Raw genomic sequence first — 15102 nt, forward strand, 5'->3', positions numbered from 1 at the left:
TTATGGATAAAAACGTTTATTGAACTGATGGTCTAACATCTCAAAATAATAAGAATGTTCCTTGAAATTATTACTTATGTATATTAGCACATGCATGAATACATCAATGTATTGTGAACTCATATTATACAAAGCATCTCACCACCTTTAACCAGCATTATACCATCGCGCATGTAGCAACACTCAGGTTATGTTTCTAGCAGAACGCTTTAAGATCTGAATCTTCCACAACTGTCACTTACAACACACCCACTAACTGCACACTGACTACGCAAATCTGTAATGTTTATGTGCAATCTTACTTAATCTTACTGACCTCACTCAGACTTTCGGATGCTGCCATGTGAAGTTTATTTATACCGTTATCATTCTGAGTCCATAACTGAATACATTTTGGCAATACACAACTGTGACACCACTTTTTAAAATGCTCATATACATTTTCCAGTGAAGCTGAATGTCTTAGGTCAGTCTAAGTTCAGCATGGTCATGACCCTGTAAGAAGAGAAAGTACTTTGTTCTACTAAAACACATTCTGGCTATAATTCAGAGTGACACAACGACCACAACAGCTCAAGTGCTGTTCAATGGCACACCTCTAACAGTTCGTTTCAATGTTATAGCCAGTAAAGGGAAAGTAGAATAAAATCCCTCACAGTGTGATGTATATAGGTCCAAAATCGATGAATCAAATCCTTGAATTTGTCCCCTTGTCCAAATCTCAATCTCACCTTATAACAAGAAAAGAGTTGGCCTTTCAACATTTGCTGAACCCCATATAAATAAGAAAATTAGGCAGACCCTAAGATAGATGATGCAGCATGTATTGTATCTTGTTACAAAACTGCAAAAGTCTGAAATACAGGCCCAAAGTCAGGTCTGTCACGTCAACCCTGAATTCAGTGTCTGAGCCCATTTCCCAGAATGCACCTCTGACTACAAACATGGCCACCACAGACTCCAACTCCCAGCTCACACGCTCAAGTTCATCTGATCACTGATTGCACACACCTAGACTCAATCACCATCACACACCATTTAAGCACACTTACCGCCCTAAGACTTTGTAAGTACACGCTCAGCTCTGTTTCTCATCTGAGGTGCCAAGCTTTTTGTTTCATGTTTACTATTTCTGGTTTTGACCCAAGTTTGTTTTCTCGTTTCATGATTATTGTCTCTTTCTCTGAATACTTGGCTGTACATAGACTGACCCACTGCCTGACTTTGGATTCTGTGATTAAGTTGGTGTTTAGGATTTGTTTGTGCTTGCTAGTCTTTTTTTAAATAAGTGTTCACTGCAACTGTCGCTGTCTCTACTGCCTGATAAGGTCATGGTGGTTTAAGTCAGAAAATATTTGCTGTAGGGTCAAAATCTTGGCTTTCAGACTAATGTATATGTGTGGATGGGTAATGTACAGTAGTGCTCTTAATATGAGAGACTTGATACTGCATGTGTCTTGAGCCTTGGCCTAAAACCTTGCAGAGGCTTGGTGTTTGTCACTGCTGGTGGGAAACACCTGTTGTACGGGGCAGGTGGAACAACCGAACAGCTCTACACTTGCAGACCACTAATTGAATTATATATCCTCCTAAATTCCTTTGGATTATTTAAAAGCATGAGTGTAGAGAGCGTGAGTGGTGTTTCTAGTTCATGAATCATTTTATTAATCAGTATGTCATTATATATAGAGTTTCATGATTGTATGGATTTTATTCAATATATTTATGTAAACAGTTGTTTTGAGCGGGTTTTATTTTTTCTAAAACAGTTTCTCTAAGCTCTAGAGCATTTCTATCAATCAGCCGGAGAGGAGTCAATGTCTGACAGATCATGCAGGTCATCTGTTGCAGGAAATCAAGTTATTATTATCAAAGCCGGAAACTCATAATTCTTGGGTCTCAGGCAACAAAAGGAGCACAATAACCTCAATAAAAATGCTAATTCTTATGGCCAAATGTGCAGAATATAATAATTGATTGAACATTATTGGTTTGTAAAAATATAGAGGTAATATGTTCTTCATTGAGCCAGAAGGTGAGAGTAAAGAGAACGTGAAGAGACGACTGTACTCATCAGAGAACTCCGCAGAGCAGTTTTCATTTTTTGTACTAAGCAAAGAGCCTTCATTCATATGATTACATGATTCAGATATTCAGATGTTTAGATCTTTTGTAAATGGTCATATACAGAGAGGAATAAGACTTTTATTTATTTATTTATTTATTATATATTTTTTTTTTTTTTAAGAAAGAAAGCTGTGAAAATGGCTCTTAAGTTCTTGAAAGTTTCTTCATCATTATTAAAAGAAAACCTTCCTGGAAAATTATACTGACATTATAATGAAATGCAGCTTAAAAGACCCCATTTGGACCAGCAGCAGCACTGCGTCCCAGCTTCGTAACAGATTCTGATAGCGTGTCCGGCTAAATAAATCTGATAAAATATTTTTAGGTAAAGTATAAACAACAGTTATTTGATTTGGGAAAGAAATCATTGTTTTGAAAGATTACACTGTTCTGCAAATTGTTAAGTTGTTATCATTTGTGAATGAAAAATGGCTTCTTTTTTTTTTTTTTTTTTTTTTTTTTTCCCAGCAGCCCTCAAGAGTTTTTCTTTTCAGTGTTTTCCATAGTAGTAGGCATATTTTGAGCGCAAAGATTATTTGGAGCACTGAAAAGATCAGAAGCAGATAGTGGCATTGTGCTACACCCCGAATTCAGCGACTCTCTCCAGAGAAACTTCGAGGTGTTCCCTTTTATGTCTCTTTCTTCTTTTTTTTTCTTGTTTCAGTCACATTTTCAATGCGTCAGAAAAACTACTCGCTGTTCTTTTTCTCTGAATAAACTCTGACATGGGTAATTTAGGTGTGCTAGACCTCAGTTATTTTAGGACATTTCCTAGGGTCAGGGTTAACATGCAGGCATTTTGACTTAAGGACTTGAGACAGATGAGGCTACACATCACAGGAACTGAAATATGGTTCTAGGAATGTGGTTTAAGTATCTGTGTGTGTGTGCATGTGTGTGTAAGAGTGTGCTATGGAGAAGAAGCTTGAGTGACCATGTGATTTAATTATTGCATGCATGAGTATGTACATCCACAGTGTGTTACAGACCAGCTGTTAGCATGAGGGTCAGAGGTCATGTGACATCCAATAAGCATGAGAAAGCAGTGCCAGTTGCTGAAGGTGATAACACCAAGCAACAGCTGTGAGCTTTAGGCTCTCTTGAAACAGCACCGCAGTTCCTACACAGCGCTTAACATCCAAAACCATGACAGTCATTTAGCTCGCGTAGTTTCAAGCCTATAAATCATATCCTCTGTACTGGCTATGCTCTGTCCCACTAGTGTGTTTCTTTTTTGGAGTTGCTATAGGGTGGAACTGACATAGGCAATACAAAAAGCACATGAATAAAATGAAGACTACAAAGCTGTAGTGGGTAGAAGGGACCGGATTTGTACTGTCCTACATTCTTTGTTACTTAAGGGCACATTTGAAACTTTTAGCTTTGGTGGTACTGCAGGATCTTGCTTTAGTACACAGAAGAAACTGACACAGCTGAAAAAAGTAGACTTTTTTAGGCTGCAAAGGTCTGTGCAGAAACATCAGTTTGGCAGCACGACTACCTGCCGTCCCAAATGTCAGCATGTGGAACCGGCATGTGTATAGTGATCCTTCCAGATCCTTAAGAGCTCCAGTCGCCTATGCTGCCAGTGCTGATGATACACAACGCTTTTCATCACGGCATATCCGACAGGGAGCAGGTCTCTAATCAGCATGCAGGACATGCCAAAGAAAACTCCTAGACAACACACAGGGTTGGGGATGGCGTCTTGCCACTGGAACTTCCTGCACTGCCTCATCCGTCACTATGGTCACAGGAGCAGCCCCCTTTGTAATTTCCCTTTATCCCTCCTGTTGTGTTCACTACTTAGTAATAGATATATTGTTCACCACATCTCACTGACCCAGACCATTTCTTTTTAAGCAAAACATTCATGAACTTTTTTTTTTGTTTGTTTCATATAAGCAATCATTTTAGTATTCATGAATTAAAAAAACCACTGTGATCTAAACAGAACTAACAAGCCTGTGACAGTCACAGTCTAGATCCTTCCTGACATTAATTCTGCTAGTCTCTCCTGCCAAAGTACCTGAGGACATGCAGTCATCAGTTAAGTGTAGGTACAGAACAACTTCCTGTAGTCAAGTGGACCTCAATGACCTCAGTGTTTTTTTTTTCCTTTCTAAACATTTATGTTGCGGTAGAAGAGAGAGATACAAGACAAAGTTCAAAAGAACGCAAAGGTCAAAATTATAATTGTCATGGTTCTACGTTCGGACGGTTATTGGTTCAGTTTTTTCTTTAAACTGGCCTATTTTAAATTTATCTAATTAAAAACACTTAAGTATACAGTGTGTACCTTTAATTCTCCAGTAACATCAGCTCTGTCACTGTGTCTTGTGTGTTCTTGTTTTTGGTCTGTGTATACTACAGTTACCATAGTAAACAATTTTTCTATAATTATTATCATTTACAATATAAGGCATTAAAGATTAATACTGAAATACTGAAAAATATGTCAAGCACAATAATGTTGTTTTGTCAAGCTTCAATTATTTGCACCCGAAGGAAAAGCTTAAAATGGCTTCGAATAATTAAAGGCACAATAATTGGTTTCTGTATTGGACTCCTACTGACTGGTAAAAAAAAATAATAACAACTGTATTTATCTCCCAGTAGCCAAAAAGGTTTTTAGTTGAAATGTGCCAGAAATTGAATTTAATACCACTGGCCTTTCTACAGCTTGACCAGATTTGTTCTGTCTGAGAGCTCCCATTTGAGCAGATTGTATTTCTCAGGCAGAAAAAAGCCTTATCTTAGGTGAACTTGCTGCACTTTAAACCAGCAACAAGAGGTTGTGTGCACAAGGCTTTCCAGAACAAAAAAGTTGAGATCTAGCACCATATCTCCTTTGGAAATGTAAGCAAAGGTTCATCTTAGGTTCGTGTAAGGTCTTAGAGACACTGCTCAGTGTGGAATATGGCTCAATCAAAAATTCAAGAGCATGTTTCATAACACTGGTTTATGCTGCCATGGCAACAGACATAGTGCACAATGTAGGTTTCATCTAGCATCCGTATCATGAATCTTCCAATGCCATAGTAAACCCTCCTCCATCAGAAATCACTGCAAAGCTTGACCAAAAGACAAACCCAGGTTAATCAAGCAATGTACATTTCTCATGCTATAGGGCTGAATTGAGCTGGTCTTGGGATGCCACTGTTTTAGACATTTGTGATCAGAGATCATTTTCTACAAGACATTCATTCTTAGTAAAGAAAAATGTTATATTTAGTAAAAGGATCTGAGGAGCTGTGAGGATCTTGAGCGTACCATCCTAATGAAATTCCAACAACAGACTTCAAATTCTACACAAATTAAAGAATACAGTCTCAATATGATATGAATCCATGTAATATTATTGCTCCAGTCTGCATCTAATGCCATGCTCAAGCAATAAATCAACAACCATAGCTGCTGATTATATAATCCTGTCGAGGTGACATGGATTATGAAGGCAGGTCGTTCTAAACAATCTAATAATAAGATGAGGTATTATGATAATATCATTCTGTGTCTCCTCGGGTGCCTACTAAATATGACGGAAAGCTTTCCTTATGTTGTTTATTTCTAGCAGTGAATGTTCAGTTCATGCTGCCAAAAATTATTTAGGGCAAAGCCATGGAGGCTAGAAAACTGCATTAGGTTGGAGCACATAACACAGCTCTTCATGAGATTCTCCCATGAAATATTCAATGCATATGAAACATTCTCAACAGCATTCTTTAGAGAAACACTAGGTTAACACTGTGACAAATATAGAATGGTTTATCGCCCTTCACAGCTAAAGAACGGCTCCAACAGCTAAAGCTTTCAGAGTGGCTTTCGCCATCCAAGCGAAAATGCAGGCTGAGAAATTCTAAGTACTGATAACTACAGTGAAATATACTTTTAACTATACTACAGGAAAGTACATGTGCACCATTGATTAATTAACTTTCTAACACTGCAGTCGTATCCACTGATGAACCTGTGTTTATGCTACGGCTGTGGGTTGAAACTGATTGAGTGGACACATGCTGCTGGGGCTGTCACGGGAATATCAATATCTGTAAAGTAAAAACTGAATTATGTTTCCTGTGACATCAAATGTTGGAAAAAGTCATTCTAATGCAATATGACATGGGATGTACTGAATGACACCGTTGCTCCCTGACGCCATACAATCCCATGAGCCCTCATACTTCTCCTATGGCTCTTTAGTCTATGTTTCGCTGAATAATAAATAGACAACCATACACAGTGGGTTAAGTAGTGTAGCATGTGCCAGCTCACAAACACAAACTGAGGGCACAGCTGCCATCACAAGCCTTACACAAAAAGCAAATCAGCAGTCAATCTGAATGGGAAACTATGCAATGGAGTATTGCTACTGGCATGACATTAATTATTTCATATGATACCAATTTTTTTTTTTTTTTTTTTTTTTTTTTTTGTGATGGATAACTATATTAGTGTTGATAGCAGAGGCTAAGAGTTAATGAGCAGAAGGGCAGATGGTAGACGATGCTTCACCTCATTCCAGCAGATGGCATTAACACCATGATATCCTACATCTAGCCAAAAACACAGTATAGCCACTACAACAAATAGTTGGACAGCTATGGCCAGATTGGTCACACTTCTGTCCTGCATAGGCTGGCCAAATTAAAAACTGTACATCCATCCAAACTGAGACAACTGAAGTGCTTTCTACATTGAGAACAGTGTTGTCTGCACACAAACAGGTTCTGAATTCCCACACTTTGGATTTGAAATGAAACACTGCCTGTGACATTAAAGTGGGAATGCCTGGGAACCCATAAGTCACTGGACAGCTGGCTGCTCAGTTGACACTTGGCCAGCTGTACAGTACGTTCCTACATCATCGGTTCATGCTCAAAGCAGCCAACGCTTTACTAAAGTACATTTTATATACAGCATCTGGATTCTTTTGCTGCTTTTCAACGCTAATAAATACTTAAATAATTAAGGAATATTCGTGTCCTAATATATGGGATTGTACTTCTGACAGAGAAACCTTTCTGTCTCTTTTACCTGTAGATGTTTTCCCAAAACCAAAGAACTGTTAAGGGTTTGAGATTTAATCTTTTTCTGAGCGTGCAATTCACAACACTGGCAAAGTTGTTTAAAAAAGAAAAAACAGGAAGGTTGTTTTAGAAAGAAGTTTATCCCAAATGTAAACGACGGGAAAAGCTCACAAAAATACTAGCAAACCATTTAATAAATGCATGAGATCAGTGTGGAGAAATCCACAAACTGCCTCATCTGTAACAAACAAACGAACGAACAAACAAACAAATAAACACAAATAAAAATAGAGCTGCCAGTGGAAGTGATGATGTGATTATTAAAAGCGGATCATTTTTAAAATGAACAAAAGTACCCTTTCTACTCAGATTTCTACTCCAAACGCAGTATACGAAAAGCAGCCAGAAAGCATCTATAGAGTTGTTCAGGGGAAGAAAAAAAATCTACAACTTAACCTGGACCCCACTGAGCTGCATTTACTTTCCTGAAGACAAGAAGCTCCTGAACATCAACAAGAACTGACAAATGAATGCATTACAGGCCTGAATGCATGGAAGAATGCACAGAAGCAGAGAAGCTGTAGTTATTCTGATGATGTCTGTGGATCCAGAAATTCAGCAATTTGAAAGAATTTGCAACCAGGAATTATGTTAAAAATGATATTCATTTTAGATCCAAAACAGAGAGAAATAAAACAACAAAAACTGTCACAGTGCAGTATTGCAATGCACAGGTGAAAGCAAATGAGTTACCCTTGATATTGCAATAAATAATCTGCAATAATATATTTAATTAATGGCAAATGCGCTTTTAACTGACAGCAGAGACTCATCCTGCGTCTGTATTCCAGATGCACAGGTTCTTACCTGCTGAACACAGGATGCACAGCTGAGAGAGTACAAAGCAGAAGCTGATTTTTATCCCAGACATTGTCGAGCGATTGGGTTTGAAGTCGGGAGTGAAACCCCTTAGAGCAGAAACGGCGTGCTGCATGTGAGGATGCTACAGAAGGTCCATGTCGATGCTCTCACTCAGTATTCCCCTGCACACAGCAATCCACAGTGTCCCCGATATGGTGAGCCAACAGGGTCATACACACAGCCACATCCTACCCTGCACTGTACACTGCCAACACTCCAATCACAAGGGCTTTCCCACACCCCACAGGAAACGCATTGATATGCCTTGCTGGTTTGAAGTAGGTGTGACTGAGGGTGGACATCCATTAACCAGGATCAACACTGTTGTGAGGTCCATATTGCAGAAAAAATTCAGTGCAGCTGTTATCCTTTCATTCTTCCGTAAACTGCTCGGACTGGAGTTAGATCGTAATTTTATCAATATTAATTCAAATTGATTTTCAAACCAGCTGTCCAATTCAATTCAATTTTATTTGTATAGCACTTTTAACAATGGATATTGTCACTAAGCAGCTTTACAGAAATAAACAGATTCCAAAATAAATTGTAAATATTGTATTTATCCGTAATGAGCAAGCCAAGAGGTGACCGTGGCAAGGAAAAACTCCCTGAGACGATATGAGGAAGAGACCTTGAGAGGAACCAGACTCAAAAGGGAACCCATCCTCATCTGGGTGACAACGGATAGTGCGATTATAAATACATCTTGTATTTCGATTCAGAAATCAACCTTCTATAAACTGTTGATTTCTGAATTATGATACTATCCCATACATGCATTTGTTAATAATGATCTTTATACCAAAGCGCAGATGAATTCTCAAATCTGATTGGTCAGGACAGTATCACGGCTCAGACAGTAGTTCCAGCTGTAACATGATTGATAGGTTTATATTAATGCGCTCGTTCTCATATGTTATAGTTTCTATAGTAACAGCTCATACACAGGGACTTGTACAGCAAATGCTCCGTGTAATCTAAGACTAATAATAAATGGATTTTAAAAAATGTGGTGTTGTTTAATAAAGAAAGATGTATAATCGTTGCTATGGTGACATTTTTGTTAGGAGATGTTTATTTAACATTTATGGAATGTTGAATGTTTTTGCTGTGTAAAGTTTCCCAGCACAGGAAAGTCTTCAGGACAGAGGAGTTTACACTTTCTGGTTTCTTAAGATAATGACAAGTTGTGTTTTTTTTTTTTTTTTTTTTTTTGAGAGAGAGAGAGAGAGAGAGAGAGAGAGAGAGAAGGAGAGAAAAGGAAATGCTGGTGGAGAACCACTGTTTCTCATTGTCATGAGTATGTTCCACACCACTGAAGCAAACTTTAAACCATTAAAATGTGCAACGTGCAAAGATTAATAAATACAATAAATACAATATTTAATTAATAAATTATACATTGTAGTCATTGGCAAATCGCTGTGGTATAAAAATAACACAGAATAACACACTCCAGATATGTGATTATATGAAAAATATCCACTTCGAGGTGGTAATGGCACTCTGCTTCGCGTCAGGTTGTATCACACCACCCCAATGTGGATTATGTTCTTATAACTACATGGCCTTTCATGTGTTATTCCTTACTAATCATGTTCATAGTATGTTATGAGTAATATTACACAATGCAATTTAAAATTTAACTAACAATAAGCGTCTATTTATAGCCAACTAAGGAGCTTGTAGTCTAACGTCTAAACTAGCATGCTGATTTCTAGTTGAAGTTTAAAAAAAATAATAATAATAATGAAGTTTACATTTTACCAACCACCAACTGCCCTCATAAACTCTCACATTTACAGTATATCCTAAGTTTTTGCATATACAGTGTACTCACATTTTTATCCATGTCAGTTGTTAGCCCATAATACATGTAGCTCTCAACAAGAAGTGCATTTTCTGAAATCTGCTTTCATATTTCTTAAAAATGACCAACTGAATTGACTTATTATAGGAGCAGACAGTATGGAATGTCTAGGGCAAGAATATACCATGTATTTTGTCTACATTTTGAAACATAGCTTTTTATTAGTCTCAAAATTGAAGATATAACACCATTTCTTACAGAACATTTTCTTATTCTTCCAACATTGCAACAGTAAACTGATTTCAAATTAAAGAATAACAAAGTTGACATCTTACCATTAACAAATTGTCTATTTTATCTAATTATTGTAAATTATAGAACTGAGCTATTCTTTGCTTTTGTGTTACTTCGTATTCAGTAATTGCTTTATGCTGGTCAGGTTCACGTGGATCCGGAGCCTATCCTGGGCTACCTGCTGCTCCACTGTGTCATCCGGTTTTGTATGATATATTTACATAAAAATCTATTCTTGTTGAATAAACTTATGTAAAACAACATTCCTCTCTAAGACAAAGATGTTACGTACAGTTTAAACAGACAAGCAGCATCCTGGTGGTTACCATAAAACCCCTAATATACACTCACTCAAGTTTTGCAGACTGGCTAAACATGTCACCTCTATCTATAAACCTACAGTGTCCTCCTCACTGAGAAACAGGCATCATTGCTGATTGGGTAGTCAAACAATGCAATTCCTTCGTGTTCTCATAGTTAGTTACGGTCAGTTTTGACGTAGGGTGCATCCCAAAACTCTAACTGATACCTCGTTTATTCCTCGATCCTACATCCATTAGCCCGTGCCCTGGAAATCAATTGATCTTTAAGGAAATACCAATTCTTAAATTCTATGTACTTGGAGAATTCAAGGAAAGAGGTGAATAAGTGATTTCTAATTCAAAGGATACACAGGTGCTTCTTATGCATCACGTTTATTTAGGCACATGATGTAAGCATACAGTATAAATTCCACTAAAAATTATACAATAATAACAGAACCATAAAATATAAAATGATTAATTTTAATGGTAATGAATGAACAATGGTTACAAATAAAATCCTTGGACAAAAGTCAATTAATATGCCTTATTAAGATGCTTTAAACTGAGAAGTCAGGTGATGGGTTTCTTGTTTAGGCTAAAAAACAAGCTTTAATGCAGTAATGTTGCAGTGATGTTTTAATTAAGGTTAACTGAGTGTGTAATCAGTTCTGAATAGGCAGATCTGTTCTACAGTTAATACAACTGGGAAACATATCAATAAGTGAAGTGACGCTTCATTGATTGGATGTCTCATTGGGTAAATGTGTTTGTTCTCAATTCTTCCTCTCCTCACTTCATCCTTGCGTCCCTTTTCTTGCTTCCTCGGAGAGAGGTGATAAGAAGTGAGGAAGAGAGGCAGGGAAAGGAAATGATGATGCTCAATTAAAGAAATGAGAAGCATTAATATTGTAGTGTCACTGCATGGCAGTACGGCAGGCACTAATTCACTTAACTCTCCATGGTATTATCATTACTGTAATGTTTAATGTCATCGTTCTGCTAGATTAAGTGTTATTTGTTAGCCTAGGAATGTGCTGTTTGTCTGTGACACATACAGTACGTGCTGTTTTATGATGGATTGTATAAAACAGAATTTTACTATAAAAATCCTAATATGTGTCAGTGGACAGTGTGGCTCAATGCTAACAGCATAAAAGATATAAAAAAATGCATCCAATTCTTAACTGCAATCTACATAAATGTTTGGATTTATAAACAACCGACTGAAAGTTTACTTTATACAATTATTTATTTAAAATGAACACATGTACATGTAATGTCTGCAATCCAGTTCATGTCAGGTGTTGATAATAAAATCCAACTACAACTGTAGTGGAAAATATTTACTGGTAATTAAGTCACTTTACTGTAGATCTGAGTATCAGTACAGTGACTATGACAAAAAATTGTCTTTACGCTTATTACTGACATGAAAGAAAAAAATCAAACAAAGTAAATATCATTATTGTCTGCCCAAATAAGAACAGAAAATACTTTTTGAAGAAGAAGAAGAAAGTTATGACATATAGCTTACATACTATAAGATATTAAATGACAATGCACAAAAATAACAAACAAAAAGCACACTCCATATTCCACAGATACCAAAACACAGTTTTTGTACAGTATTCAAACTTAAATGTAAAGTATGTTAGCCACCATTTGCAACTGATTTCCATTTTTCTAGAAGATTTTGGTTCCCTAGAGTCCCTTTGAGCCCGCCTTTTACCCAAGGCTCTTGGAATCATCCTCTCTTTCCCCTCTTTTACGGCACAACTTATAAAAACTCCATTGTGCAGCTTGGCTTTAGTCTCAGATTTACATAAAGTATAATCTTTTAAACATTTATGGGGTAAAATAGTTTGCTTAATTAGACAGTTGCTACCCAATAGCTAGCACAATGGTTAAAGCATTGTCTATATTGACTACCCTTCAATTAATAGTACATAGTCTACCTCCTGGAAAGCATGGTGGTGCAACAGGTTGCCTCACAGCTCCAGGGTCCCAGGCTCTATCCTGAGCTCAGGTTAGTGTCTGTGGGGAGTTTCACAGGTTTTACCCATCTGTGTGGGTTTCCTCTGGGCTCTCCTGTTTCCTCCCACCTCCCAAAACATGTCAGTAGATGGATTGGCTACACTAAATTGCCCATAGGTGTGTCCAATGTGTGTGTACATGGTGCCCTGCAATACAAAGCGTATTCCCGGGATAGTGTCTGGATCCATCACATCCATGCCCAGAATAAATCAGTTAATAAGGATGAATGAATGAATTCATAAATGAATTACAAGAATACAAACATGTGCATGATGACTATAGTTTTGTACCTATTCCAAATCAATATGCTTCATGAAGCCACGTCACAAAGTGGAGAAGTTAACAAGTCAGGCAGCTGAAACTGTCTCCTCTGTCTTGTGTTTTAGCCGGAGCTCACACAAACATGCTCTTTCCTGTTATCCTTTTGCATAAATTTCCATAATTGAACTGAGATTAGGTCTAATTTATGCAGGCTCCTTACTTCTCTTTCAAGAAAGCATTTTTGTTTGAGTGCTTTTGATAGGGCTTCTTTTACATCTATATAAAGGCCATTGTGAGCATATACACTGAATACTACACCATGCTGGAGCGTTGCTCCAGATCTGCAGAATTTCATTGTATGTCTTTCTGGAATTAGCCCTGAAAATGTGAGCACACAAATTCTGATCATGCATATGCTGTGGACACTGATATATTACTGTCAGTTCCCATGATATGGAAGTTTTATGGTGGATACTGTGTTAGCATCAGTTGGAGAAAAATACCAAAAACAACAACATAATGAACTTATGTAGTAATGCTGCCTCAGAAGTGGGACGTCGGAACTCAGAATTACGTCACTTTCAACCTCTGTGTGTTCGAGCTACAAAGTGGAGGGAAAAAACGAATGCCTCTATGTTCGTCTTTTGCTAGCAACAAGCTATCCAGCTTACTGTGATGAGTGATGCATATTTTCCTCCTCAAAACAGTGAACTGTATAGTATGTTTTATAGATTTAAAAAGCGAATATGTCTGTATGTTGATTGATCTAAAGCGAATACTTGTATATACAGTATAACTCATTTAAAGGTAAGAAGTGCTGCTGTGTTTACTGTTCATGCTGAACTTGGGGTTGAAGAGAACGCCCCGAGTTCCTGAGGAGGAATTCCAAGTTTGTTTTTTTCTAGTCTGAGGTCGGAAATTACGAGTTACAACATTTAGTTGAATGCAGCATGATTCATATTTAAAAAAAATAATGCATTACATATTTAAGCAAGAGTCCTGCACAAGGGTCCATCCATAAACAGTTCTGTTGCCCCACTGAGTAGGAACCATAAGAGACACACTGAATAAATGCCACATGCCACTCGATGGTAAATGAGCAGAAGAAAAGGACAGACTGAAAGCATGTCAACTGCAGGAATGTTCAAGATTTACACTAGAAAGCATCTAAAATAAAAATGTAAAAAAAAGTTTTCACAGCACACCTATGGATTGATTAGGCTGGACCACTTACACTCCAGCATCTCTGTTAAGGATTTGCACTAAATTTAAGCAAATGAAATATGCACAATTATCCAGTTCAACTGACTGGATCCAGAGAGGGGAATGAGCCTTCATCCCTGTACAATTTGAAATTATGGAACTATGAAATTTGTGTGTTATTTCAATGACATTCGGGTGGGTCGTTGTCAGTAGTACTGACAAGCAGTAATATCAGCTCGACTTCAAACTCTCCAGCTTCATGCAGTGTGACACATACTGATGCCTGTCACATTGGGTTACAGCACATGCCAGTTCTGCTTGTCTCCTGCGTGTCCTATAGTTAATTATAACACTGTAATTCACATCCAACTAAACATTTTACACTGAATACATTCAAAAGACATTCCAACATTTCACAAAGGTTTTATTTTGTGCTAAGACACTAGTTGTCTGAGCACTTTTTAAATCTTCAATTATCAAAACACTTTGATTTAACCGAAATAAATATGTTAAAAGGTTGTATTTTGCTGCTAAATTTACACTGATAAAATGTTACTGCAGCATTGTAAATCTCATCCATATATATATATATATATATATATATATATATATATATATATATATATATATATATTTAAAACCATATGCATTTGAAACCCAGTATTGGAAAGAACACATGAGATAATTAGCATCAAGTTGCTTCAGTTGGTATAGTTTTGTCATCTACAATTACAGGAACTGCATTTTGCTGTATTTGTCCGTGTTGTATAAAGCCTCTCAGACACTAGCAGTGGATTCTGGAACGAATCTTGTTTTTTTGTTTTTTTTTTCTTCATATTAAATCTCTTCCTTGAGGGAAAAAGCCTAGGAAAATATCGGCCAGCTTCACATCTAATTAGTATGTCATCCAAGCCACCTCGTATAACTACACATACAACCATCTTACATCATTTCTACCTCTTTGTCCTGACTTATCCTGCATTCTGTCCTGCTGTCGTGGTACCAGTGTGACATTTGCTGTATCCCGCATACAGTAACTCCTACAGTAACAATCTGCCATTGCGGTCATTGAAACTCACTTGTTCGGAAATAATGTGACTGCGGGTAAGAGCTCCCA

At 37.3% G+C, this 15102-nt stretch overlaps 1 protein-coding gene across 4 annotated transcripts in view; it reads right to left on the reverse strand.

Moving 5' to 3' along the window:
* The window catches only part of ptprz1b (protein tyrosine phosphatase receptor type Z1b), a 40011-nt gene extending 31696 nt beyond the window's left edge, over window positions 1–8315 (reverse strand). For 3 of the 4 annotated variants that reach the window (XM_034313222.2, XM_026923202.3, XM_026923203.3), the window contains exon 1: window positions 8025–8315. In XM_034313222.2, the coding sequence (XP_034169113.2) occupies window positions 8025–8151 (127 nt within the window). In that variant the 5' untranslated portion in view covers window positions 8152–8315. The remainder of the gene's footprint in view (window positions 1–8024) is intronic. The other variant, XM_026923201.3, reaches the window with a different exon arrangement.
* Between the last annotated feature and the right edge of the window lie 6787 nt (window positions 8316–15102).

The sequence above is a fragment of the Pangasianodon hypophthalmus genome, chromosome 18 (assembly GCF_027358585.1).
Source record: "Pangasianodon hypophthalmus isolate fPanHyp1 chromosome 18, fPanHyp1.pri, whole genome shotgun sequence".
Taxonomy (NCBI): Eukaryota; Metazoa; Chordata; class Actinopteri; order Siluriformes; family Pangasiidae; genus Pangasianodon; species Pangasianodon hypophthalmus.